Source organism: Oryza glaberrima, chromosome 3 (genome assembly GCF_000147395.1).
Source record: "Oryza glaberrima chromosome 3, OglaRS2, whole genome shotgun sequence".
NCBI lineage: Eukaryota > Viridiplantae > Streptophyta > Magnoliopsida > Poales > Poaceae > Oryza > Oryza glaberrima.
In genome coordinates this window covers 22,296,963-22,323,123 of record NC_068328.1, presented here as the reverse complement: position 1 = coordinate 22,323,123, position 26,161 = coordinate 22,296,963, and the positions used below count along the sequence as shown (strand labels likewise).

At 38.8% G+C, this 26,161-nt stretch overlaps 1 protein-coding gene across 1 annotated transcript; it reads left to right on the top strand.

Moving 5' to 3' along the window:
• Positions 1 to 459: 459 nt before the first annotated feature.
• On the top strand, positions 460 to 8,598 carry LOC127767785 (transcription initiation factor TFIID subunit 8-like). Its single transcript, XM_052293229.1, has 2 exons — positions 460 to 2,103; positions 7,916 to 8,598. The coding sequence occupies exon 1, from the start codon at positions 778 to 780 to the stop codon at positions 1,993 to 1,995; it is 1,218 nt and encodes a 405-aa protein (XP_052149189.1). The 5' UTR covers positions 460 to 777; the 3' UTR covers positions 1,996 to 2,103; positions 7,916 to 8,598.
• The last annotated feature ends 17,563 nt before the right edge of the window (positions 8,599 to 26,161 follow it).

The window sequence follows — 26,161 nt, the reverse complement described above, 5'->3', positions numbered from 1 at the left end:
TATTAATCGAGTTTATTGCTGAGATGTACATGTTTTATAGAGAGCACCTTAGAGCACCCGCAATGGTAAAGTAATGTGCTTTCTATAAAACATGTACATCTCAGCAATAGACTAGATTAATAGTAAACCACCTCAATAGTATGTCTACATGGGTATCTATAGCTCTCTCATGTCTTGCCTCGTTTTTCTCTATAGACTATCTCTAAGTTAGTAGATAACTTTGCTCTCTCTCTTCATTTAATATCTTCCAAGTAGAAAAATATGCTAACATGGATCTCTTGTAGAGAGCCTATAAATAACCATTATGGGTGCCCTTACATGTTGTCATTGTTTTGTATAGACCATAGAAGCACCCGATAATCCACCCATCGAGTGACAAAGCTCCTGAATCGAGAATGGAAAATCCTGGCCGTTCATTCCCCGCCGTCGGAAGATGGCCGAAATCTTCCTGTGTTGAGGCATTCCGCATTCAGCCGACACGCCTCTCTCTCTCTCTCCGCTGCTGCTTGTGTCCTCCTCGCTCTCTCGCTAGTGTAGTCAACTCAAGTCGTCTCCCTCTCCCCATTTCGCCAGCTTGGGATTTGGATTTCTCTCCGAATTCCGAGCTCCGCCGCCTCCGCGTGCCCGATTCCCCAACGGTCAACCCCTAAACCCTAGATTTCCATCCCGATTTCGACCACCGGTGCTCGAATTCCCCCGCAATTTTGGCGCTGCCACTCCCCCCCTCGATGGCGGCGCGGCCTGGGTTCGCGGCGGTGGGATAGAGGTGCCGCCGGTATGATTGGGGCGCGGCCGAGCGCGAAGGCGAGCATGAGCAGCAGAGGCGGCGGGGGTGGTGGCCGGGCCGGCAGGGTAGGCGGCGGTGGTGGCGGAGGAGCAGGAGGAGGAGGAGGAGGAGGAGGAGGAGGAGGAGGGGGAGGAGCAGCGGCGGCAGCAGCTGGTGGAGGAGGGGACTTCGGGAGGGCGGTGGCGAGAGCGGCGGTGGCGCGGATGCTGGAGGCGGCTGGCTTCGCCTGCGCGCACCGCTCGGCGGTGGACGCGCTCGTCGACGTCCTCCTGCGGTACATCTGCCAGCTCGGCCGTGCCGCCACGTTCCACGCCAACCTCGCCGGCCGCGCCGCCGCAAACGAGTGCGACGTCATACAGTTCCTCGAGGAGTGCGGCGCGGCCTACTATGGCTTCGCGGGGGCCGCCTCGGTTTCTGCCCGTTGCCTCGCCAACTCCGCCGTCGTCAAGGATATGGCCGTGTTTGTTGGCGCGTCCAAGGAATCCCCGTTCGCGGGCCGGCCATTGCCGAGGTTTCCGGTACAGCGTGTGCCGCTGCACTCGACGACGAGCTTTGCGGCCTTGGGTAGGGAGAGCGGGATGAGCCATGTCCCGGAATGGCTCCCGGCCTTTCCGGAACCTCACACGTATGTGAGGAGCGAGCTGTGGAGTGAGGAGGTGGCTAAGGCTGGGGCGGATGAGGTGGAGCGGGCGCGGCAGCGGAGGAAAGCTGAGAAGTCGCTGCTCAGCCTGCAACGGCGTCTTGCTCTTGCAGGTGCCGACGGGTTCCGACCAGGAATGCTGGTCGATGATGCAGTCAAAGCGAATGGACTAGATGTGGTTGAGAGCAAGGCGAATCCGTTTCATGAGCGAGCATTGCCTTATGGGGAGAAGGTGGTGTCCGAGGTTACCATGCCTGGTGTGGGGAAGACATTCTCTGTTGTTGAGGCCTTCGCACCCGCATTTGAAGAATCAAAAGGTGGAGAATTTGATGAGGGTATGGATCAGGGCCAAAATGATAGTCAGACTCAGAAGAGGGTTGTTCCAAAAGAGAGGCCACCGGTGTATTTTAGAATTGGGATTGATAAGAAGTCAATGGTGATGGCACTGAATTCGAGAGCTCTGGTTGAACTGAAGGATCCCTGGTTCTTCAAGGAGGATAAGGAGCAGAGGGCAGAGTTGATACTAAGGGAAGCAATGGATAATCCACATGAACTTACTCAGCTTTAACGTTCCTGTATGTTTGCAGTACCCACAGAGCTGCATGGTGAATTTTGGACTGGCTAAACTAGGGACTTTTCAAATTCATGTTGGAGCAGCATTTGCCAAGATCTTGAGGTTTGTTTGTTTTTTCACTTAACTGTTCCTGGCAGATTTACTTCATAGCCATTACGTGCATCTCTATTAATTTGAGTGTATAACTGAAAACCACATAACTACACAAGAATATCCTTTTTTTTGTAATATGCACATTTTGTATTTAAAAGTACAAAGTTATCACATCACGAGATAACAGAGAATGCTACATGGATGGTTTATGTGTTGAATATATGTGGTAGTCACATTCTGTTATGCTTTTCCTTAAAGCTTTGGTTAGAAAAATAGCATCCACTGTATACAGTTCAAAAATTGCGAATCTACCTTCCACTGCTAGTTCTGATTAACTGGATTCCTTGTAGGCTACCACCACCGCACTAATATCCTAAATTAGAAGGATTGCTGATACGCACATGCAATCTATCTATCTATTATATACTAAAAGGCCATTAAACTTCCTCAAAACGCTCTCAAGCCGCCATATGGTGCTCTAATAAACTACTTCCTCCGTTTCACAATGTAAGACTTTCTAGCATTACTCGTATTCATATAGATGTTAATGAATCTAGCCACATATGTGTATAGATTTATTAACATCTATATGAATGTGGGCAATGCTAGAAAGTCTTACATTGTGAAACGGAGGAAGTAAAGAAAATCGTAGAAAATCTGAGAAAAAAAAAGCAAAACATCTATCCCTTGATTTTCACTTAAATCAGTGGATCTTTAAATAAATCCAAAAACGAAAAGTGACTATACTGTTCCACCTCTCCTTCCATGGTATATATATGTACGTACGTTAGTACGTAACTTTTTTTCTTTTCAATGTATATAGTTGAGACAATTATTATTACTATTATTAGTGATAATAAATTTTAAATAAAAGTTACTTTACAAACATAGAATAATATATCAGCATATAACTCTTTTACAAGTATACATAAATGAATTAGCTCTACAATACTTGAAAATAAAGTTTACACCATTATATTATATTATATTATGTACCCATTATTTTAGATTATTTTATTAATGCAAATATTTGTCCATTTCTTTTGTTAAGTAGTCATGGTTGGTTTTACAAAGTTTCATTAATTTTTGTGATATAAATTATAGCGAACTTATTGATTATAATTTACATGACAAAACTATATTGTTAACCGTATTATATAATAGAAATAAACTTTACTTAAAAAACTTCAAAATTTATAAGTAAACTATACATACTACTTAAATCTATATAATTATGGTCTTATTTCAAACAAATATTGTTTCAAAGAAAACAATCGAACATGCAAAAGAAGAAAGAAATTAGCTTCAAACAATGTTACATTTTGCACTACCAAGCCAAGCAATTATGAAGGTGTTTGTGTGCACCAAAACCCTTCAATGTTCTTTAAAACTATAGAGAAAACATTGCTGAACTTATATAGAGAAAAAAAAATCTAACTTTTAATCTACCCTTGATTTGTTTGTTATGTGCCTTCACGGGGCGATTCAATCACAAAAACTTTGAGTTCCTTGATCTCATAATTTTTGCTTCTAGCCATATTTTACACAGCCCATGTACAAATGGTATGCTTGATAATTAGCTAGTGGTAGTTTAATATTTACTTGATACAAAAGTTGTATGAACTTACTATCTTCTATTGAAAAGTCAGTGAATGGTTTTTGAGATATGCTAAAACAAAAGAACCCTCGATATATTTTAAAAGGACATTCTCCGACTATCTATGAGACAATTGTTGAACAAACTATAATGTTACCCTTCAACAATATAAATGCCCGCGCATAGGCGCGGCTACCTTCCTAGTTGTGTAAGTAAAACCTTGCAGTTTCTCTTGTATTTATTCTGCATAGATTCTCTCTATCTCATAATTTCATTATTTTGGTAGTTGCACATTTCAGTTGTTCTTTTTGTTGATTTTTGTGCTATCTGTAACAAATCCAAAAATGCTATGGCACCCATAATGGTCCCATGTACTAGGCAGCATTAACTGCACTACAACATCAAACTAATAAATTGGCCATCGAGTTATTCTTAAATATAGATTTCATTCTCTCTTCAGTTAATTTGTTTTTAATTTATTATGTATGCCTTACCTATTGGGTAGGAGATATAGCATCCGTTGAGACTTGAGATTTAGGAAAAAGGGGAACATATTACTCTTTTAAAAAGAGGAACTTCTTTATCTTTGTCTATTTCCTCACATGCTGTTTCAACCAGAAGAGGTTTGGGATTTCTTCCTGCGAACAATCACAGCACAATATACGTACACCCCAATACGTAACACGTTTCTTGTACCCTCTATGTATCAAGCACAAGTGAGATTGCACGTGTTTATTGTGTACTGTTTATTCATGTGATGGTATGTTCTATACCCACCCTTACTTCAGACCTTCCTTGGCTGCATTTATTTTGCCATGTTTGTGTTACTCCCTCCATCCAAAAGTCAGACCTATTTCATTTGTTGATTTTTCCAAAAGTTTAAGGCCTATTTGTAGTCTCTATGTGCTAAATTAAATTGTTGACGGGAACCCAAGAAGCTATCTTAGTACTTATTGGTTGCATGCATGTGTATGGTTTATTGTTTTGTCACATGGTGGATCAGTTAATTACTCCTTGGTCTTGGTGACAAAAGAAATAGGTCTTAGACTTTTGGATGGAGGGAGTACATGCCAAATTTCCCTTGAAAAATATTGGATCTTTGATGGGGATGGGCATTCAATTTATTTTTGTTTGTACCTTTTGATTTTTTGGGTTTCTTTTTCTTTTTTGTTTTTACAAATAGCTCCTTGATAACTCTGACTCACCGGGGCGACCTTTGCCACTACCGACCTGCCACTCGCTCACTCTATTCGCTCCTCCGTCATGCCTCTGCTCTGCTGCCCCACCAATGGCACTTGGTCCTGCTCGCTTCTTTGTAGGCCTCCTGCTCTCTGTGCTTCCAGCCAGCCACATTGCTCACACAGCTAGGTCGGCCGGTCTCCTACTCCACATCGCTTAACCTGCAGCCTCATACATCTTTTGACTGATGGCCTCCAACACAAGTGTGTGACTATGCTCCACCGATGGCTATGTTGGGCTGCTACATTGCCATTTGTGCCATGTTGTTTTGCCTCACGACTTGCTCAGAGCAATGTGTGTTGGAGTGACAATGGGGATAGGGTTAGGGATAGGAAGATGAGGAAAATGTGGGCCTTAGGCCTTGGGTGGAGTTCACAGATTACTGGGCTATTGGGTTAATAGTTGTGCTTTGTTTTTTTGGTAGGTTTGGTTTCCCAAGGTAGAAATGTTTCACTTGCGCTTCCTGTTGCAAAACACTCATTGCCGAAAACCTTAGTTAACTTAAATGAGAACCAAATCCAAAACTGAAAACCCAAAAAACTGGCAGTTGGGTCCGGTCTTCGGTTTTATTTTTACCCACAATGATACTATATTTTATTTCTAATAAGCGGGTATTTAAATGTATAGAGAAATGGTGCTCATTATATTTACTTGTGGAACGCAAATTGAGAAGTTAGTTAGCTTCTATAAACTGTAGTAGATGAAATATCCACATATCTTTTTTATGCAACATATTCCTAAGGTTAGAATGACCACGGTCCATACAATACGGTTTTACGTACTTCAAGGCATCTCACTTTATTTTTTTCACTTATTAATTAATCTTCAATAAAAGGACAAATTCCAAGTAATTTCTCAAACAAGTTCACTTCTTCAATACACAAACAAGCGGGTATTCCTTTGATGAATATGGTAGGACTCTAATAAGAATGCAATGGATCCTTTAGATTATGTTACTATCATTGCTCACATCTTCCTTATTGCTACCAACTTTGCCAACAAAATACTTACGAAGAGTATCCTTGCGTACATGAACCACTAGATAACTCTTTCTGTAGAGTAGCACTATATGTATCTATCATACTGTGGTGATTGGAATAAACTGGATAATAATAGACAGCAAAAGGGTGGAATATCCTCTATAGGGATAAGGGTCAGCGTGTTGGCAAATGAATCAAAGCATTGGATTGATAGTGCCATCTGTGGTTGGTCAAATTTTCTGTCCCACCACGTTGCTGCAGATTCCAGGGATGGATTTTGCAAGTTCCTGTTTATATATCTTGGGCAACACATAATAAAATCTACTAGTATCCTCTGGCATAGTTTATCACCTTTGAAAAAGGTGAACTTTTTGACTTTTGAGATTCTGTTCTGATTGATTTTTACAGTTATGTTTCTGAAAATTTTGATTGCAGTTAAATTCTATGGCAACTGAGAACAATAATTGTTGAGTTACTAATTCTTTTTGTAGAGAACCCTATGGCTAGTAAAAGCCTGCTTGATATAAATAGCATTTAATCATTTCCTTCTGAAAGGTAATGCATGTACTTGTTGCATTTTCAACTTCTCAGCAATAAGCTGGCACATCTATAATTGTAATCAATTTGTGCAACACTCAAGTTGTGTATGTATGATATTTTACTTCCTACCACCAGCATCTACTTTTGTGTGTGTGTGTATGGTGGGGAAAACCAAATCTGCCTGCCTGTACATTGGAGATGCACCAGGCCGTTTTCCCCCACCTGTCACATTCTCGTACAGCCTGTTTTCTAAAATTGAACTTGATTTTCCTTTTGTGTCATGGATATTGTTGAATCCTAAATTGTACCAATTTGTGATAATTCCTCGTCTATTGCTAGCAATGAGCTTCCTTTTGATTTGGATTGAAGGTCAACACAAACTATAATATGGCATATGTTATGAATTTATGGTTTTCCTTGTGTGTTGCTAGCCATGTACAGTGCACAAATGCACAATGAAAAATGCCTATATAAAACTAATACTGGTAACTGAACCTTTTTATTTTGTAGTTCTAGTAACCAATCCATGTGGTAAGCAAGACATGCGACATTGGGTTTTAATGTTTAATGAACTCTAATATGAGACATAATCTATGGCTTAACATCCTTTTTATTTGAAAGGGTTTGCAAGCGAACCATACCGATAACAGAAAACTGAATCTGGACATCCTTTTGTACCTTGGTACCTTGGGGTTACTGAGCATAGACTTTTGTGCTACAATGTTCACTGTTCACTTTATTAAAGTGTAAATCTTGGTATGAACATCTCAGTGCTGTATAAGGATCCTCTACATCTTACCTATCCAGTGTTTAAATTCAGAGTGTGGTGCAATAATGAGAACTAATAATGTTTGAGGTATATAGTGTGTGCAAGATGATTGAGTGAAACAAATTTTGTGGAGCAGGCTTTTGTTCCCCTGTTTCAAAAGGTAGGGCTTATTGTATTCTTGCTGAGCCATTAAATTAGTCAACTTAGATTTATTTAATCAATAAGTTCTTACATAAATGGAGAGACATATAATTGGCGACAATTTGTTAAAAATATATTGAGAAAATTTGTTCAAAAAAATCGATTGGTTGGTGGCTTCAAGTTGAGTATAGCTTCTAAATATCTAGTGAATAAAGTTAGGAAAAGTGCAAATGAAATAGTTGAAAAGGACTGTGTGACCGAACATGCGTGTCTGAAATGTTTCTTCATCATTCGTGAACTCCTATTTTTGAATATGATCAGCTTGTCCAGATATCTTTTTTGTCTTTTGTTCATGTGTGCCTCATCTGGATGGTCATATAGCTATTAGTTTTGAAATGGCTGTGTGGCAACTGTCCATTGGGATATTCTAGATTTTAGCAGTAATGCTTATTGGATTTAAATCTGAAGTAGTCAATTCATGCTGCTAGTACTATTCTGATATATCCACTTGCTAAATATATGTGACATTTAAAGATGATTTGTTGCTTTGTGCAGATATGCTATTGCTATACTGATGAATCCATGATGCAACCTTCTCTCAGTTGGAGTGACCTGCTCTGAGTGGCGTGTTGATGGATTGATTTGTGATGAACACCAGTCCAAACTGTGGCACCATCTTGCTTGTCAAACCTTCTTATACAAGTTAAAATTCCCATTCTTGTTCTCCGGTGCTTTACTTGATCACAGAAATGGCATATCAAAAGGAACTGGTGCTGGTCAGCTCCATCTGTAACTGTATTTCTCCTAGCAAGCAGCGATGTTCATACTTCAACCAGGCTGACTCTACTAACTAAAAGCTCACAAATATACCGGAAGAACCTTGCAGTAACAAGCCTTTGCTGTACTCTGGTCATTGGTTAACTATTGTGTCTCATTAGTTTGCTTTGTGGATATATGTCAGCGGTTTGACAGATCTCCTGATGCTCTGTGGTGGTTGGCAGTCTCCAGCTACGTGGCCACTTTATTGGCCATCAGTTATATATTAATTGTTGTTAAATTGCTGCGTTAGTTGCTTGGTTGCAACAACATTGTAGTAGATTTGTACCATATGATTGATGATTCATTTGGTACTGGGTGACCCTGTAGATTATCCCGGCCCTTCTGAATTGCAAATCATACCTTTTCTGTAAACTGTAAAAAGCAAACAGTGACAGTTGTGAAGAACAGTTATCCTCGCACTTTCGGCTGTGCATTTGTTTTGCCTGGATGCGACCTGGTACAGGCATCCTGATCCTGCCAAGTTGTGTGGACTTCTTGTGGATGTTGGCAAGCTGGGTAAACGCTTTCTGTGTGCTTTGTGATAGGTGGGTTCATGGTTGCACCTGACATGTGTGTCCATCTTATCCTTTTGCTTGCTTAGGAGTGAGGTTTTCTCCACTCTCTCTTTATTTTATTTGATAAATTCCTGCAACATGTTATTCTCCAAGTACAAGTGGAAATATATTATTTGGAAATAAGCAGGCATTGTAAGCATAGCTAGTTCTCTATTATTTTAGTTATATTGACGGTCGAAATTTGTCGGTAACGACCGTCAACATCCACCCAAATCCCTTATAATATGGGCAGAGGGATTACTTAACAATGGCAAACAAACAAAAATAGTTGAAAAAGTGATTAGAAATTCTTTAGAAATGACTTGCATTTAAGAAAGAGTTGAGAATTTCAACGACTTGCATTTGAAATTGGATGAGTAATATAACAGAAATTTAAGAAATAATATTGACAAGCGCCCAAATTTCAAGAAATATCATTGTGTCTGGGTTACGGATAAAACATACCTCCTATCCTACGACTTATAGAATACATCGATAAGGTATACCTTCACACACACGGATCATTTCCATATACACCGTTTGGAATTCTTTCTAAATTACAGAAAATATCTCTATGAGTCGAACGATTTCCAAAGTCCTACTCGGAAGGGATAGAGTTTTTGTTATACCGTACCAGATCAAATATCTCCAAGCCTTACTTGGGAGTCAAGATGATACACGGTATAAAAGGGACCCCTAGGGAGGGGTGCAAGGCATCGAATTTCACCGCCTACACACCCACCATAGTTCATGAAGCCAGAGTACGCGGAGCCAAGTCGCTGGGAGATCTCGTCGAATTCATCGACTACGATCTCGTCGATATCGTTTGTTTCGTTTACTTCCTTTGTAATCTGTGATTCCCCATCATCAATCTCATATGAACTAGACTAGGACTATTACCCGACAAGGGGCCTGAACCAGTATAATCCTCGTCTTTTGTCTACTTGATGTCGTGCTATGTAGACCCTCGTTCCAACGTACCCCAGTACTCAACTCATCTGGTCCACGAGTATCACTCGTCGACACATTGTATGCCTTTGACAAGCGCTCAATTCCAAAAAATACAATTGACAAGTAAGAGTTTCATGAAATGCCATCGTACATGCCACTTTGTTCCAAAAATGCCATCATTGTTAGGGTTCCATTAGCAGTCCTTCATTGAGTGCTATAGAATGAACAATGCATTTATCGGCACAAGATGGGCGAAACCCTAATGATGATGGTATTTCTGGGATTGAATTGCTTGTATGATGGTATTTTATGGAACTTGCACTCGTCGATGACATTTCTTGGATTTTCTCCTAATAGAAAATATGTGATATTATGATATTTTTTTCTTTTAACACTGAATTTGCTCCTACCTTGATAATAGAGTGAATCTACTCAGTATCACAGAGTTCGTCACAATTCAACAATATGAATATGACTTTGTCAGACATCCATAATATACCATTGCCTTTCCCTTAACCTCTAAATTTACCATCATGACCACAGACCGTTAATTTGCATTGAAGACCTAGAGTGATTGATTTTGCCCCTCTAGTTGATAGAATTGAGAGAAGGCTCACCTCCAGCTCTATGTTCCTGCCCTATGGAGGGAGACTAACCCTTGTAAACTCTGTGTTATCTGCTATCCCTACATATTACATGTGCTCCCTTCAACTACCAGTCACTGTAATTGAAGCAATTGACAAGGCTATGAAAAACTGCTTATGGAGAGGGAATGATCCTAGCTCGAAAAGAAAGTCCTTAGCGGGCTGGCATAAAGTCTGTAGACCGAAGGAAAAAGGAGGCATGGGTGTCATTAATCTAGCCTTGCAGAACATCGCTCTCCTTCTCAAGCACTTGGCAAAATTTTATCAAGGGGCTGATTTCCCTTGGGTAAAGTTAATCTGGAATTCATATTATCAGACCAAGGTTCCTGACAGAGTTTTTAACAAGGGTTCTTTTTGGTGGAGGGACATTATCAATCTTTCAGATTACTTCAGAGGAATTGCAAAGTGTGAGGTTATCTCAGGTAACACAGTTTTGTTTTGGGATGACATGTGGAATGACCAAATTAGGAGCATCACTTACCCACATCTCTGTGGCCATGCAATTGTCAGAAATGAATCTTTGGCTGTCACCTGTGCTAAACCTTTTGAGGACTGCTTTAACTTGCCACTAACCCAGGAAGCTTACACAGAATTTTTACAGCTAAAGGGAGAGCTGGATGCTCTGTCCTTAGCAAGTCAGCAAGGGGATAATTGGAGCTTTATATGGGTCAGGAACAATAACACCTCCAAAGCTTTGTACAAGTTGAATTTTGTAGCCATGCAACCCCCCATACCTTTCCGATGGATCTAGAAGACCAAATGTGTGATGAAGATAAAAGTTTTCATATGGCTTCTTTTCTCTGATAGGCTGAACACGGGAGACATGTTGGACAGGAGAAAATGCGCCCCCCCTAAATGCTGATCTTACTTGTGTCTTATGCCCTATGCATCACAGAGAAACTTTGTCTCACCTATTCTTTCAATGCCCTTTTAGCAGAAAATGTTGGCAGAAGCTAGGAATAACTTGGAACACTTCTCTAGAATTCTTTCAGATGCTGGTGCTAGCAAGATTGAGATTTCAGAGAAAAGGATTCTTGGAGATTTGTTTCATTGCATGTTGGCAGATTTGGAAGCAAAGGAATGGAAAGATTTTCCAGAATATAGATCCTTCTTTTGACAGCTGGTGGAATTCTTTTAAGCATGAGATTCTTCTACATATGTGTAGAATGAATGATGATCTTAGACAATTGGTTTCTGATTGGTTACAAACTTTATAGTTTCCATAGGGGGCTGTAGCCTTTTGTAATTTTTCTTTTTCCTTGTAAATACCTTTTTGGCTTCTATAAAATACACTACTGGGCCAATGCCTGGTAGTACTTCTTTCAAAAAAAAAATTGCATTGAAGAAAGGACAAATATGCCCTTAGGATATGTGAAGACCAGTAGCACTGAGACCATGCCATGTAGGGCACTAAGAGCAATAACAATTGAGAGAGAATGTACAACATGACTACACATGTGAAAAATATCTTTATTTATACACCATGATTAAGAATAATAATGAGCACATATTTTAGGTATGAATAATGTACAACACGTGTGCAATATAAAATGTGTACAACTAAATCATATGAGATCTCACATCATATTGGCAAGATTATAGGACATAATAGAGTATCAGTGAGGGGTTTGCAACAAAAATCATCCATGAAAGGTGCATAGCACAATTTGACAAAAAGGTGCATAAAATCCAATGTCCAAGTTTGGCATAACCAAGTTCGATCTTACAAGAGCTAAATAAATAAGTTAAGTGGCACAGATGTTACAAGCACATATCCCAAGATAGAAACCACAACATGTAACATCAATCTATTAATTTCCTCTTGCTTCTACTTGACATGGATGGGTTAGTTGATGGCAATTTCTTCTTACTTCTAGTTGACATAGATGGGCTATCTGGTAGTACTGTTATGGGGTTAGTATTCTTTTTCCCCTTGGCCTTTGCTTTTGGTGGTGGTGTGCTCGCTTCTGTTACACAAAGAAGGGCACATTGGCTTTGTGTTTTATTTGGGCCACTTGAACTACAAGGAAAGAAGTTCATGCATATATTAGAATAGGCACAACACAATCACAAGAAGGAATATGGATAAAAAACATTTGAAGTACGTATACCTCACCGATGTAGCATTTGCATTTGCAGAAGTAATTAAATTACAACTAGAACTATCCGGTGCATCTGTCCTCTTCTTTTTGCTGCACCAAAATGAAAAACTAGTTATCAGATTTAGGAAATTGAAGTGCAAAGGAGTACCATGTGATCAGATTTAAGTTATAGTAGTTACCTTGGTGGGCCAACCAAAGTTGGAGTTGGAGTTGAAGTGCCAATGAGTAATGTATTAACAGCACATGTACTTGAATTTGATGGTGTTGTTTTCTTCCTCTTTTGCCTAGATCGATTTATTTGGCAACAATTATAACAAAAGTCTCTTATAGCAATGTAATGAATGCGAAAAATCAAATAGAGGAAGAAAAAATACCTTGTTTTTGCTAAAAGAGCATATGCTTCCTTAGCATCTAGATCAGCTCCTTACATGCCTGCCATTTGTGACCAAAGTTGTGGCAAATAGAGCATTTTTGGCTACCTGGCCTACCTTTACTACTGTCTTTCCCTTCAGCTCCACTCTTACACCTTCTATTCCTATGTCTCCCTGCACTCCTCTTTAAAATTGGTGGATAAAGAAAGAAGCCATGTGTACTCTCTGGCTGTTGTGGCATGTTAGTAAGACCAGGAATACATGGAGCATATGCAGTTACAAACTTGGCTACACTATAGCATTCATCCACAAACAAGTCTATATGCAAACCCCTCACTGATGTCAAGCCCGGCTCTACATTTTTTAGGGCCCTAGGCCAACTCCATGACATGGGCCCTTAGGCATACACACACACACTCTCTCTCTATATATACACATATGCACTTTGGATTTTTAAAAGTATACTTTTAAAGCATTCATCCGCTAATCATGCTGAAAATAAATATTGATAATATCTTCTATATATATTGCTAAAATACCAAAAGAGCAGTAAAATGGAATTACTATGGTTACCTTGAATTCTTGACTAAGGATCAAGCTCCAGGGACTTCATTAATAATACTTGATAAAACAAAAGATGACAGACATCCATTTGCTTCTCATAAAAAATACTCCTTTAGGCATTTCTTGATGCAAAATCATTAATGCGGTATCGAGATCAATATTATCCAAGACATTCTTCTCAATGCAGCACATAACCAAGCCATTTAATCTTTCTTGTATTATTACATTTAAACATTGTCATCAAATCTTTATCAAAAGAAATTGTGCGAAACAGATTCAAAGCACTATCAAGGTACCGCATTATTACAGTTTCATCTATGCCCCATGTATACTTTTCACAAATGTCACCAACAAAGTCGTTAAAATTAGTTGTGTTAGAATCAATTGGCCATTCAAACACCCATGCACCGCCAAATCTATTGCCCGCGCGAATAATTCTCACTATGAAAATAAAAGTGGAATATGGATCCATCTTGTGGATCCACACATTGTAAACAAACATAACAACCAACTGGAAATGCACAAACATACAAGCTTAGGAGAGGAGAAATTACTCATCTTGGATGTCAATGGAGGGTGCAACAACGGCAATTGGCACGACCTCCTTTGAGGCTACAACATGGAGTAGAGCATGATTTGGTGATTGTTGAGAAGCGTCTGTAGGTTGCACTAGGAACAACAGCAGCTCTCTAGCAAGGGAGCCGTGCCCCCTTGGTTGCGACGATGGCGTTGACGATGACGACAGCATCAACTCTCTTGCAGGGGAGCCATGTCCCCTTGGTTGCGACGGCAGCGCTGATGACAACGGCAACATCAGCAGCAGCTCTCCAGAAGGGGCGTCATCTCCCATCGGTTGTGACAACGGCTCTTTAACAGGGGTGTTGTCTCCCATCGGTTGCGACGACGTTGAGGATGGTGGTCAGGCTGCCGCTGGGGACGATGGTTGGGTGATGAGGACACAACTAGCTCAGATATGACCATGACTACCTTATGTGTTAATCAACCAAATGTGTATATGTTCTATATTAGATTTATAGCAAAAATGCCCGTGCGTTGCAACGGGTAAAAATAATTTACCTATTCCAATTATAGTGACTTCTACTGTTAGATTGATACATCATAGCAGGCTCAAATTATAATGGTATAGATTGACTGAATATGGTGCTTCTGCGTGAGTAAGCGATGCGGATGAGAAAAAAGGTGTCCTAAGCGCACCCAGCTACGTTCTCGTGCACACACGACACTTTATCGAGTCGGACTCGAACGGCCACGTTATCATGCACACACGACACGTCGCTTTATCGAGTCAGACTCAGACGATGCTTTGCCTTTATATGCCAATAAAGCACTTGCTACAGCCCTCTCTGCCCGAGCCATATTCTACCCTGATGCGGGCATGGAATCCTTCCACTGCGTTCCAAAAAGACGTACAAATTTTCCCCAATTAGACTCTTGATGAGCATGCGATAATTCATAATGACACACAGGAAGCTAAGATGACACAGGACCGATGAAATGTGAACCTGTGAACGAGTTATAAACCAGCCAAATAGAGAAAGCTGTCCTAACAAAACGACAACTACTACATTGCTCTAGTGGCTAGATGAGCACAGCATGCAGCATGTACCCTAGGAGACGAGAGTCTGAATCCCACAAAGACATGCATGTATCCCTGAATTTTGCATAATATATAGTTCGGATTTTATAAGTGTTTAACTCGGATGACGGACACAAATTTAGATGAGTATGAAATCATCTTCAACTTTTATAATATATAAAGATTTCTATTTTTTTAAACTCTAGATCAATAGATTTATGGCGAGAAAATTTATGGTTGGTTATTTGTGTTTTGATTTCGTTGCTGGGAGTATCTATTTATTGCTATGGGATGAATCATGTACAATTTGGAAACGTATAAACAAATACCGACATGGATGCTAAGTCCATGCATGAATCTAATTATGATTGGTTTGTTATATCTTTACACTGGTTAGGTGTCTCACATGGTTTCGTTGCTGAGAACTATTATCTGTTTCCTACACTATGACCATGCATGGATATTTATTTCTATATCACGTTTCCAAAAAGTATCATGTCCGTTTGTTTTTCCCTTTAATTTTTCATCCGATTGAGAATCCGGGTCGCCAGTAGATTTTTTTTCCCGGTCCGATCCGTGTTTTATACGTGTTTAACTCGGATGACGGATGAAAATTAAGGTGAGTATGGAATCATCTTCAATTTTATAATAGGTAAAGACTTGTTATATGAACAAACGTTGCTACACAATGAATATCGTGTGTTTTCATTTGTAGAGATACTTGTTTGGGTGAAGGAAAAGAGATCGACTGTAAGGAACGCATGGATGATCAAAGAAGTTGATTGGGTACCAAACCAAGACCTTCTCCAAGTCTACTCCTACCTCACCATGTCACTTTTGGTCCATAGAAGGCAATAGATAAACTTCTATACATTTTGGATTCGGATTCGGACCTCCTGATAGCATTGACTTCAAACAGACCTAGCCGCTGATCTAGAAGGAATCTCGGGGCCCATGAGTACTTGCTGGAAAGCTTATGTTGTCTACTTTCAGATGGTTTTGGTCCCACATTAAAATTTCCACCAAGCTGTCGGGAATCTGTAAAACAAGCCACGTACTTCATCCCATCCGAATCTGATTTGGGTCTTAGGCTTTGTAATTGTGTTGTGGGCTAAGCCCAAGGGGGTGTGCGCCCTAGGGCAACCCTAGGACGTCCCTAATCATGTATATTCAGTAGTTGTTATCGTTTAGAGTCGGGTTTTGCTTAGATTATTTCTGCCATTGCAGTTTTGCCGCTAGATCGGTTTGTGGAACCCCAAATTCGAGTGCTTAATCATTTATATGCAATTGTGTTGCAATCTATCTTGTTCTTGCTTGTATTTGTCGATTCGCATGCAGGGATTAGCCTCCTTGGCGAGGTCAACTGGGCAGTGCACATTTGATAACCAGAGAAGACGTGGTGCTGCAATTGTAGGGTTCGGATCGTGTGTGTCAAATTTCCACCAAATCGAGAGTTATCAATACCTTTTGGAAGATCGGGACCTATTTTCCTCATCATCGGGCCGGTGCAAGGAATGGAGGCACTGGGGACGGTGGTCGGGGCTGCGTTGGGGATGGCGGTCACGTCGACGATGGCGAGGGAGATGGCTCTCCGGATGGAGTAGGGGCGGCCATTGGTTACAGCGGCACGGGGGTTAGTGGGGCAGCCGGGGGGAGGTGGGAGGGGTCCGGGAGACATATCAAAGGCTCCTCCAGCGAGGGCACGCATGCGATGGCGTGCGGAGATGCGGCATGGTGGCGGACGGATATACGACATGGCGGCACTGGGAATGTGGTGCTCAAAGAGGAGAAATTGGGGCGTGCTGACTTCATGCTAAGGTTAGATGACTCAAAGGGCATTTTGGTCATTACGGAAAAATAACAGTATAAACGGCGTATAGCTGACAGACCGTGGACGGTGATAGTAAAGTGTAGAGATTAAGGGAAAGGCGATGGTATATTATGGGTGTCGACAAAGTCAGTGGTATATTTTTAAATTGTGACGAACTCAGTAGTATTGAGTAGATATTATACCCTACTACATGGTTAACTGGTAATTATGCAAGTTGGAACGAAGCACTGTAATAAAAGTGTCATGAATATATGTTGGTTTTTCTTTGGCTACCGAGTGCCGGCCGACATCGTTACAATTTTGTAACAAAGGGTCTGTTCACTTTGATGCCATTTTCAACCTTACCAAATTTTGGTAAAGTTGTCAAAAAAGTGGCTACATTTAGTTTGCTGCCAAATTTTGGTAACTATATAAGAGATCCTGCCAAAATTTTGGCAAGTTATCAAAGTGAATATGCCCAAAGTTATACTTCCTCTCTTTCACAATCTAAGTCATTTTAGCATTTTCCATATTATTAATATAAATGTGGGAAATGCTAGAATGATTTACATTGTGAAAGAGAGGAAGTATATATTAATGACAGGTGCATGCTTTCATGCACGTGGCTAGTCAAGTGAAGTCACGGCAAGCACAGGGTTTCTTGATCTAGCCATTCTCTACTGTAGGCTACGCTTAGATATCTTATCCCTTGTTAGCTACTCCAGTTTGTTGACACCCATGCATATAACTATATGCAGCAACAGTGGAAGCATGCACAGCGCATCAGCACATACATGCATGCAGCCCGCGGCTTGTAGCGCAGGCCGGGATGATGTGCGATGATCGATGAACCAGATCGAGATGAGATCAATCAAGATGAGATGAGATGTGGTGAGGTGACAAAACTCTCATAGACCACTACTCATCACGATCCTTGGCTGATATATCTTGCCTCTGCTTGACGATGGAAGACCGAAGTGTCGTTTACCTAGCTAGCTATATACTCGTTCTGTTCCAAAATAAATTCAATCATAGAGAAAATAAATCCAATATTACTAATTAAAAATAAATATGGACACACTAGGATTGGATTTATTCTGGGACAGAGGAAATATAAACAGTTAATTTTCATAGTCAGAAAACCAACATCAATGTCAGAATCAGTCTTCTTAAATTCTCCCTTCTGGAGCATATTCTCGAAAAACAAGATGATATCGTATATATATTTGCAAATTGGTATAAAACTTATGTTTGCAAATTTGATGATAAGAAATTTCAAAGGAATTAGGTATATATAAAATGCTAGCTATAGCTTAAGAAAAAATATAGAAATATGTAACATTATAGTTTATAAGAAAAACATGACATACAGATATTGTAATGTCTAATGGTGAAAACATAACAGTACATATACTTCATTTTTCTTAAACATAATTTAGAGACACAACCACAAATTTACGGGATATATAATATGTTTATTAAGCGCGCGCGCCCACACACACACACACACACACACATATATATATATATATATATATATGATCCATGCATGGTATTGGTGGCCTACTATTGTTAATTTGCCTAATTAATTAAGGGAATATTTAAAAGATTGATTGTGTTTTATGATGTCGTTTCAATTGAGAGTAAATATGCATTTATGCATGGATATGCATGATGGGAGGAGTAAATGCAATAGATGAAAATGTGTATCACTCAAAGAAATCTAAGCCAACTAAAATGAATCCAATGGTAAAAAGTGACTTTAGGGTGATTTGGGATGTTGAGTTCCAATCTTTTGTTAAGATGATGAAAGCTTTATTAAATTCAAACAATTACATCAAGGTAATACAACCATCTGAGAACACTTCCAGCCTCTGCATTACTAATATAAACACAGCCAAAACACACACCCACACACTAGATTTTTCTCAAAACAAAAGAGAATACAAGAAATGTTAAGGACCATCAATCCGAAGACTACACCGCCACTCGTGCTCATGGGTAATACACTCCCTAATCACTCGCTCCAATTGCTGACATACCATCATAATAAAATCATGTAATCTTGACCTCTGCATAATATCCCAAGTACGAAGCCAGTGAACAATAAGGGAGAAATAACCTGCAAAGGAGAGTATAAATTTTTGTTGTAAAAAAAACCACATCATTTTTGCATAACCATAAGGACCAACGCAAAATAATTAAGGTGATGGAAGCACTACGTGAGAGAAAAATACTAATAACTACTTTAAGTGAGGATCAATTGTATGGGGTATATGAAACTATTAGACCAAGAAAAACAGGTTACATCTCCTTTTCGTTTGCAAAGTAGGATTGAGTCTATTAAATAAAAATGTGATTACAATTCTACTGATACAAGAAAAGATATACGTAGCACCTATACCAACACATAATAAAGAGGCTCTAAATGTTAGAACGTTGCAAGAGATGGCAGCAAACAAACAGTAACACAACGTCTAACCAACTCTGGCACATGCAAAAATATACTCCCTCCGTCTAAAAAAAGACAACCTAGAACCTAATACAACAATTCTGGACAACACTCCGTCCAGATTTGTTGTATTAGGACAGGTCACATCCCTTCCTATAGGTTATCTTTTTTTGGACGGAGGGAGTATGAACAAGTATCAGTCACCATCCTGCAAAATAGGTCATAGTTTCATAATGCCTGCAGATCTATCTGCTTAATTTACCTTAGAAAAAAGTCCAATGATTAGATCGTCCTTTGAGAAAAAGAATACAAAGGGGAGATGACACTAACGGTGAATGTGTGTATGCGACCGATTATTCGGTCGAATCTATCAAATATATCGTTCGCAGTACCGGGCTACCGGCCAGTGACTGATAGACTGATGGAGTGATGGTCTCTTCATCTGGCTCTACACATGTCACCTCCTCTGAATGATCAAAACCCCTGGATCTGAACTCTGAGGGCCCCTTTGAATTATATGAATGAAAAAACGGAGGAATAGGAAAAACATATTATTCCGACAGGAATGTAAGTGTAAAACAGAGAATTGTAAAACACAGGAATGATCGTTTGATTGGACCACAGGAAAAATACAGGAATCGGATGAGAGAGATAGACTCAAATGATTTTTACCAAGAGGTTGGACCTCTTGCTAAGATTCCTCCAAAACCTATATGCAACAAGCCATTCCATAGAAATTTTGTAGGGTTTGGAAAACTTCAATCCTTTGAATCAAAGAGTTACATAGGAAAATTTCCTGTAGGATTTTAATCCTATCAAATTTCTTTATAATTGCTTTGATTCAGAGGGCCCTGAACTCGGAACACCGGCGACGTGCATGCACATGCAGCATTTTCAGTTCGTCTCCTCCCCGCCGTCGACGCACGACACCACTCTGCTGATCACCTGCCCGCCGGCCGTTGGTAGGGACGAGACCAACTTGTTTGACTAGCTAGCATTACCGGTAATTAATACTTCCTCCGTTCCAAAATACTCGTCGTTTTGAGTTTTTATCTGTAACGTTTGATCATTCATCTTCAAAATGTTATGAAATTATTATTTATTTTATTTATGACTTGTTTTATTATAAAAAGTACTTTAAGTATAACTTATCTTTTTTATATTTGCACTAATTTTTTAAATAAGACATATAATGCTGCAAGAAAAAGTTAAAACGGTATCTAATTTAGAACAGAGGTAGTACTCACCTTGTTTACTTTTCCAGTGGCCCGTAGAGTAGCTTAGCCAACGTGCATGTTGATACTCCTTCGTCCTATAATATAACAATATAGAATTGTCCTACTACTATGAATTTGGATAGGTGTTCAGATTCATATTACTATAATGAGTCTTATTATTTGATAATAGATTACTATATTTTGGGATGAGTTTAGATTCGTAATACTATGATGAGTCCTATTATTTGATATTAGATTACTATATTTTGGGACGAGTGAGTAACTCTACAGTGGCTAGAGGGAAAAATAATAGTCGATGTTTATCGGCTGCCAATCGCCAGGCAGTAGGTTATGATCAATCACCGGTATTTAGGGACGCTCGTTATGTCAACTTTACTATTATAGACGTACGTGGAACGCAACTAAAAAGCAAACTCTCGGGCTGTGCTTAAGGTGAGTGTTAAGAACCTTTTCTCCTGACATGAGAAAAAGAGTGACGCGGATTAATATATGATTAATTAAATATTATCTAATTAAAAAAAATTAAAATCAGTTAATATATTTTTTTTAAAAAAACATTATCATAGAAATTTTATTAAAAACACACATTTTAACAGTTTGAGAAATATATACGTGAAAAATGATGGAGTAGAAGTTAGAAAAGTGGAGAGAAGAATAAACCTTTAGGCTGTGTTTGTTGCAAAGGATTCCCAACCCCTCTCGCTCGTTGTTTCGCGCGCACGCTTTTCAAACTGCTAAACGGTGCGTTTTTTGCAAAATGTTTCTATACAAAAGTTGCTTAAAAATCATATTGATCCATTTTTAAAAAAAAGTTAATAATTAATTAATCACGCGCTAATGGACCGCTCCGTTTTCCCTGCGGAGGGAATGAGTTCTCATCTCCAGATCCGAACGCAGCCTTAGAGAGTTTCTAGACATAGAAGAGAGAGAGGAGAGAAGAGAAAAACATTGTTGGTGAGAACATCGAGTCTAATTTTGCTATATGAGGGTGAGGAGAAAGAAAGAAGGATAATAAAGAAAATGTTTTGGTGCACTTCATATGGTAGTCCATTCGAATGGGTGTCTTTTATCATTTTTTTTATATGGACTTGTTGCATAATGATATTAGATGGCTGAATAGAATATTAATTGTCAATTGACTATATATACATCAGATTGTGAATGCTCTAAACCGTCTGTGCATGTCCTTAATCACTCCATCACGAGTTATCATTGTCTATGTGAGATCCTTACGATGAATTAATGCACTTTATTCCCTCAATCCTTAAATGTGTTTACCCCGAAGAAATTTCAATGTCTAAATTTGGTTGACATTGACCAAAAGTAACTTGTTTTAGAATATGTATTTTATGTAACATCAAATCTTTATTGCTAGATTTATGATAAACTGGGTTGCACCTTTTAAGCACCTATATCCCGCAAGTTAGCCAGAAAAAAATGATGGTGATTTTCTTTTAGATAATAGAAAATGAAGGTGATACTTCGATCGGTCAGTTAGTAATCCCTTCATTTCATATTATATTATAAATCGTTTGATTTTTCTCTAGCTAGTCAAATTTTTATTAGTTTGATCAAGTTTCTAGAAAAATATAGTAGCATTTTTAACATAAAATAAATATATTTAATGTTAGATTTAATGAAATTAATTTTTTAATTTAGATGTTTCTTAAATATATTAAAAAAATTTAAATGACTTACAATATAAAACGAAGGAAGAGTATAATATATTCGTGAAGGTAGAAGGGTTCAACTAATCCATCACGTACTGTCGAGATATGTACACAGAATACAAAAAGGAAACGATTTCTGTCCACATTCAAAAAATATCTTGGGGGGTCTTTCGGTGAGAACATACATCGATGGACGGATGTATAGGTACGTAGTACACAACTACACATGCGTAGCAGACGACCGGACAAAGAACTAGACACTTTGGTATCTTATTATGCTTCCAACCACCTTTATCTCATGGGCGAACAAGATTAATTGGATGCTACTTCTCTTCTTTCAGAATTCAGATGACTGAATTCTAGAAACATCGAAAGGTTACATGCGCTCAATCCTGCTGCATGCAAGCACATGAGAGTCCAACCATTTTAAACTACTCTTATTAATTATCAAAATGTCTAGATCATTAACTCGTGAAAAAACTTATTATACTAATTAAGGTATATATGTTCCCTAACACAATTATAGAACTTTCACTTATATCAAAATAGAAAGAATTTAGCAGCACTTAAGCAAACAATTTTAACAGTTTGTAGTAGCAATCCACTCACTACCACATAAATTAATGGTCATAACTGTTGCCTCATCATTACAGTTGGTTTTCTGCCCAAATGTTAATTGTACTTGATGAGATCATACATCATCAAGGTTGACTACTGTTTTATTTGGAACCATTTACATGTCTAAATGTGCATTATATATAAGTTCTCAGCTATTTGAATGATTTATTTTATTGTTTTTTCAAACGAAGTTCTATATAAAAATTATAGACCTCGATGAGATCTACAACATCTTAGTAAAATATCGTTTCATTTGGAATTTTTTACATGCCCAAATATTTGTTTGTATTACATGCCTAAATTTTAAAAATTTGCAAATGACTCTGGATGAAGACAAGCTTTATAAGAAATTTTTGTGTTGATCTCAACGTGAAATCTACAACTTTGTTAATGTTGTTCTCATTTGAATTCATTTTTAGTGCCAACTACGAATTATAAGTTGTGGACACGAATAGTCAACACTTAAAATAATAGCATGTGAATTTCAAACAAGAAGATCTATATTGTAGGGATGGTAAGGTGGTTGTGTGTGAAGTGCATGTGAGGTCTTGGGTTTAAATCTCACATCCATGTATGTGTGAATCTTGGGCAAAAATTGTATGGCTAGTGAAATTTGCTAGTGGTAGTGGTAGACTGGTATGCATAGTAAATTAGAAATATTTTTTTCTTGAACTTCTTTTGTTCCTAAAAATTTCAAAAACCGAGACACCACTCCGCTGTCAATGATGTATATAAATATCGGTTCATAAATCGGCAGTGATGCCTTTTTCGGTGGTAGTGGAATATACTCTCTCCATTTGAGATGTCATTTTAGATGCAGCAGTCGAACCTTAAAAATATTAATTACTACTACAGTAGTATAAGAAAAATATTATGATTTGACATGTAAAAAATGATATTAGTATATTTGCCACAACAATACTTTCATGCAGTATATTTTCAATAATTTTTTAAAGTGTATGACTAGAAAATGCATTTATAAAAAACTACCTTCGTTTTTAATAGATGACGCCGCTGACTTTTTGTCACGCTTTTGACCATTCGTCTTATTAAAAAAAATTATGTAAACTATAATTTATTTTGTTGTGAGTTGTTTTATTACTCAAAGTATTTTAAGCATGATTTATATCTTATACATTTACATAAATTTTTTTTAATAAGAAAAATGGTCAAATATTTGTTCGAAAGTCAACAGCGTCATCTATTAAAAAAACAGAGGGAGTATGTCACTAGAGATTCAGTTGATTTCCTGAACGACGTCTAGTTGAAAAGAACCAGAGGCAGTATTGAGGAGAGGAAAACACCCATTAATAGACCATCCGTGGGAAGTCCTAAAATTTTCCCCTATACCTAGTATTGCAAGAGATCACAGGTTAATCAGAGACTTCGAGAGCACACGCTTCAATAATGCTATGGAGCTACTATGTCCCATAAAAAATAAATCTAATCCAGAACGTTACACATTCCACTACTAATAATCTGGACAGCTTTCTTACTAGATTTGTATTACTATGATGTATCATAGTTTTTTTAGGACATATGAAGTAGATATGATGGTGCGAAGCAACAAGAGACAACCAGAGCCACACTGATGAGGGCATCACTAACTCGGATATAACCATAGATACCTTATGTAATCAACAACCAAAGGTGCATACTTTCTATTGTTGACACGAAAAACACACACTGGCCTGGGAGATCTGCTTAGCTCCAGTGCAGGTCCAAAGCTTTATGAGATGCGGGCGTGCCAGTCAGTTTGATCCTGCAACTGACAAGATATGCAAATAGCAGATCAATGAGCCGATCGGCTGACAAGCCGATGGAGCAATCTCAGCTGATGCCGATACCAGCCGATAGCGATAGGGTCTTGAGCTATCGGCTATATATCCAATGTAGATAATGATATAAAGGCGATCGACTGATGATGATAAATAACAATAATATAGCAATATAATTCAGTAGAAACCAATAGGCTAACAATACGATATAATACAACAAGATTGATCCGAAGGTTAAAGCATACATCGGCTAGAGGTACGATATCATAAAATCCACAAGATTAGATAGATCGATGAAACCTTTGTTGTTATCGGCTAAATCCAACTTATATGTATACGCAATCCTTATAAGCCGATGCAACATCCAGATAACTTATCGGCTAGCACCCCGATAAAACACTAGCATGAACCTATCGGCTTATCAAGATTTATATTATCAACAACAATCTAATAGGTCGAACCTAACCGATGCAGCACGAGATTGTATATGATAATCTAATACTCGATGAGCCGATAGATCTGTCTAATGTGATGGATATAACAAATCTATTTACAACAACATTGTGAATGTAGAGATATATCGGCTAAGACAGAAGATCGGACCTAAACGAGATAGTCCCAACTAAACCGATGCGTCTCTAAACACAATGCAATTAGAGATAGAATTGAGATATCAGGTAGGCAAATAGATCAACCAAACCAGAGCGATCCAAGAGATCGAAGTGATGCAACTTTAAACAACACCAATGTAGCCGATAGATTCACCAGGGCCAGCGGAACGTAGGACTTACCCCTTCGCCGGAGATCAAACTGAACCGATGCAGCCCCGCGTCAGGTGCCAAATTCCGCCGGATGATAAGTAAAAACCTCGGTAAAGAGGGTAGCGATGCGCCAAGACTAGTTGTATTGATCCAGAGATATTTACAATGACCCCGGGTGTACATATTTATACCCATGGGGAGATACTAGTCCTCGTAGGACAAAACTTTCCTAAAGATAAAAGAAAAAAAGTCCTTATTGGATGCTAAACACACTTTGCTAAAGATAAAGGAAACTAACAAACTATTCCTAATTAATAGATACAATTGCCTTCTTCGGACTCAATCCGCACGTGGCAATCCTCATGAAGCACGTCAAATCAATCTGACAATGGTTCCAATCTCACCTTGCCGGAATCGGCTACATCGGCTTACCTTGTCCGATTCGGTATCTGCCGATGCAGTCCCGAAGCCGATTTATACTCTGTTTCTGTTATTGATTTCCTTCCAAATCCGCTTCGGCCTTAACTCCAAATCTGATGCATGATTTACCAAATTTGGTCGTTAACATCTATATACGATTTACATGTTCTATATTTAAATAAACGATATTGCACCATGAGTTTTGTGTGTTTTCGTTTACAGAGATACTTGCTTGGGTGAAGGAAAAGAGACCAAGCGCAAGAAATATATGGATGATGAAAGAAGTTGATTGGGGACAAAACCAAGACCTTCCCCAAGGCTACTCCAACATTACTATGTCAAAATTCCTACCGAGCTGTCTGGAATCTTCAAAACAAGCCTTGTACCTCATCCAATTCGAGTCTGATTTGTGCCATGGGTCTTTTAGTTATGTCGTTGCTAAGCCCATTAGG

Excerpts from the sequence above, each read along its gene's own strand:
- LOC127767785 (XM_052293229.1), top strand. The coding sequence starts at position 778 with ATGATTGGGGCGCGGCCGAGCGCGAAGGCGAGCATGAGCAGCAGAGGC.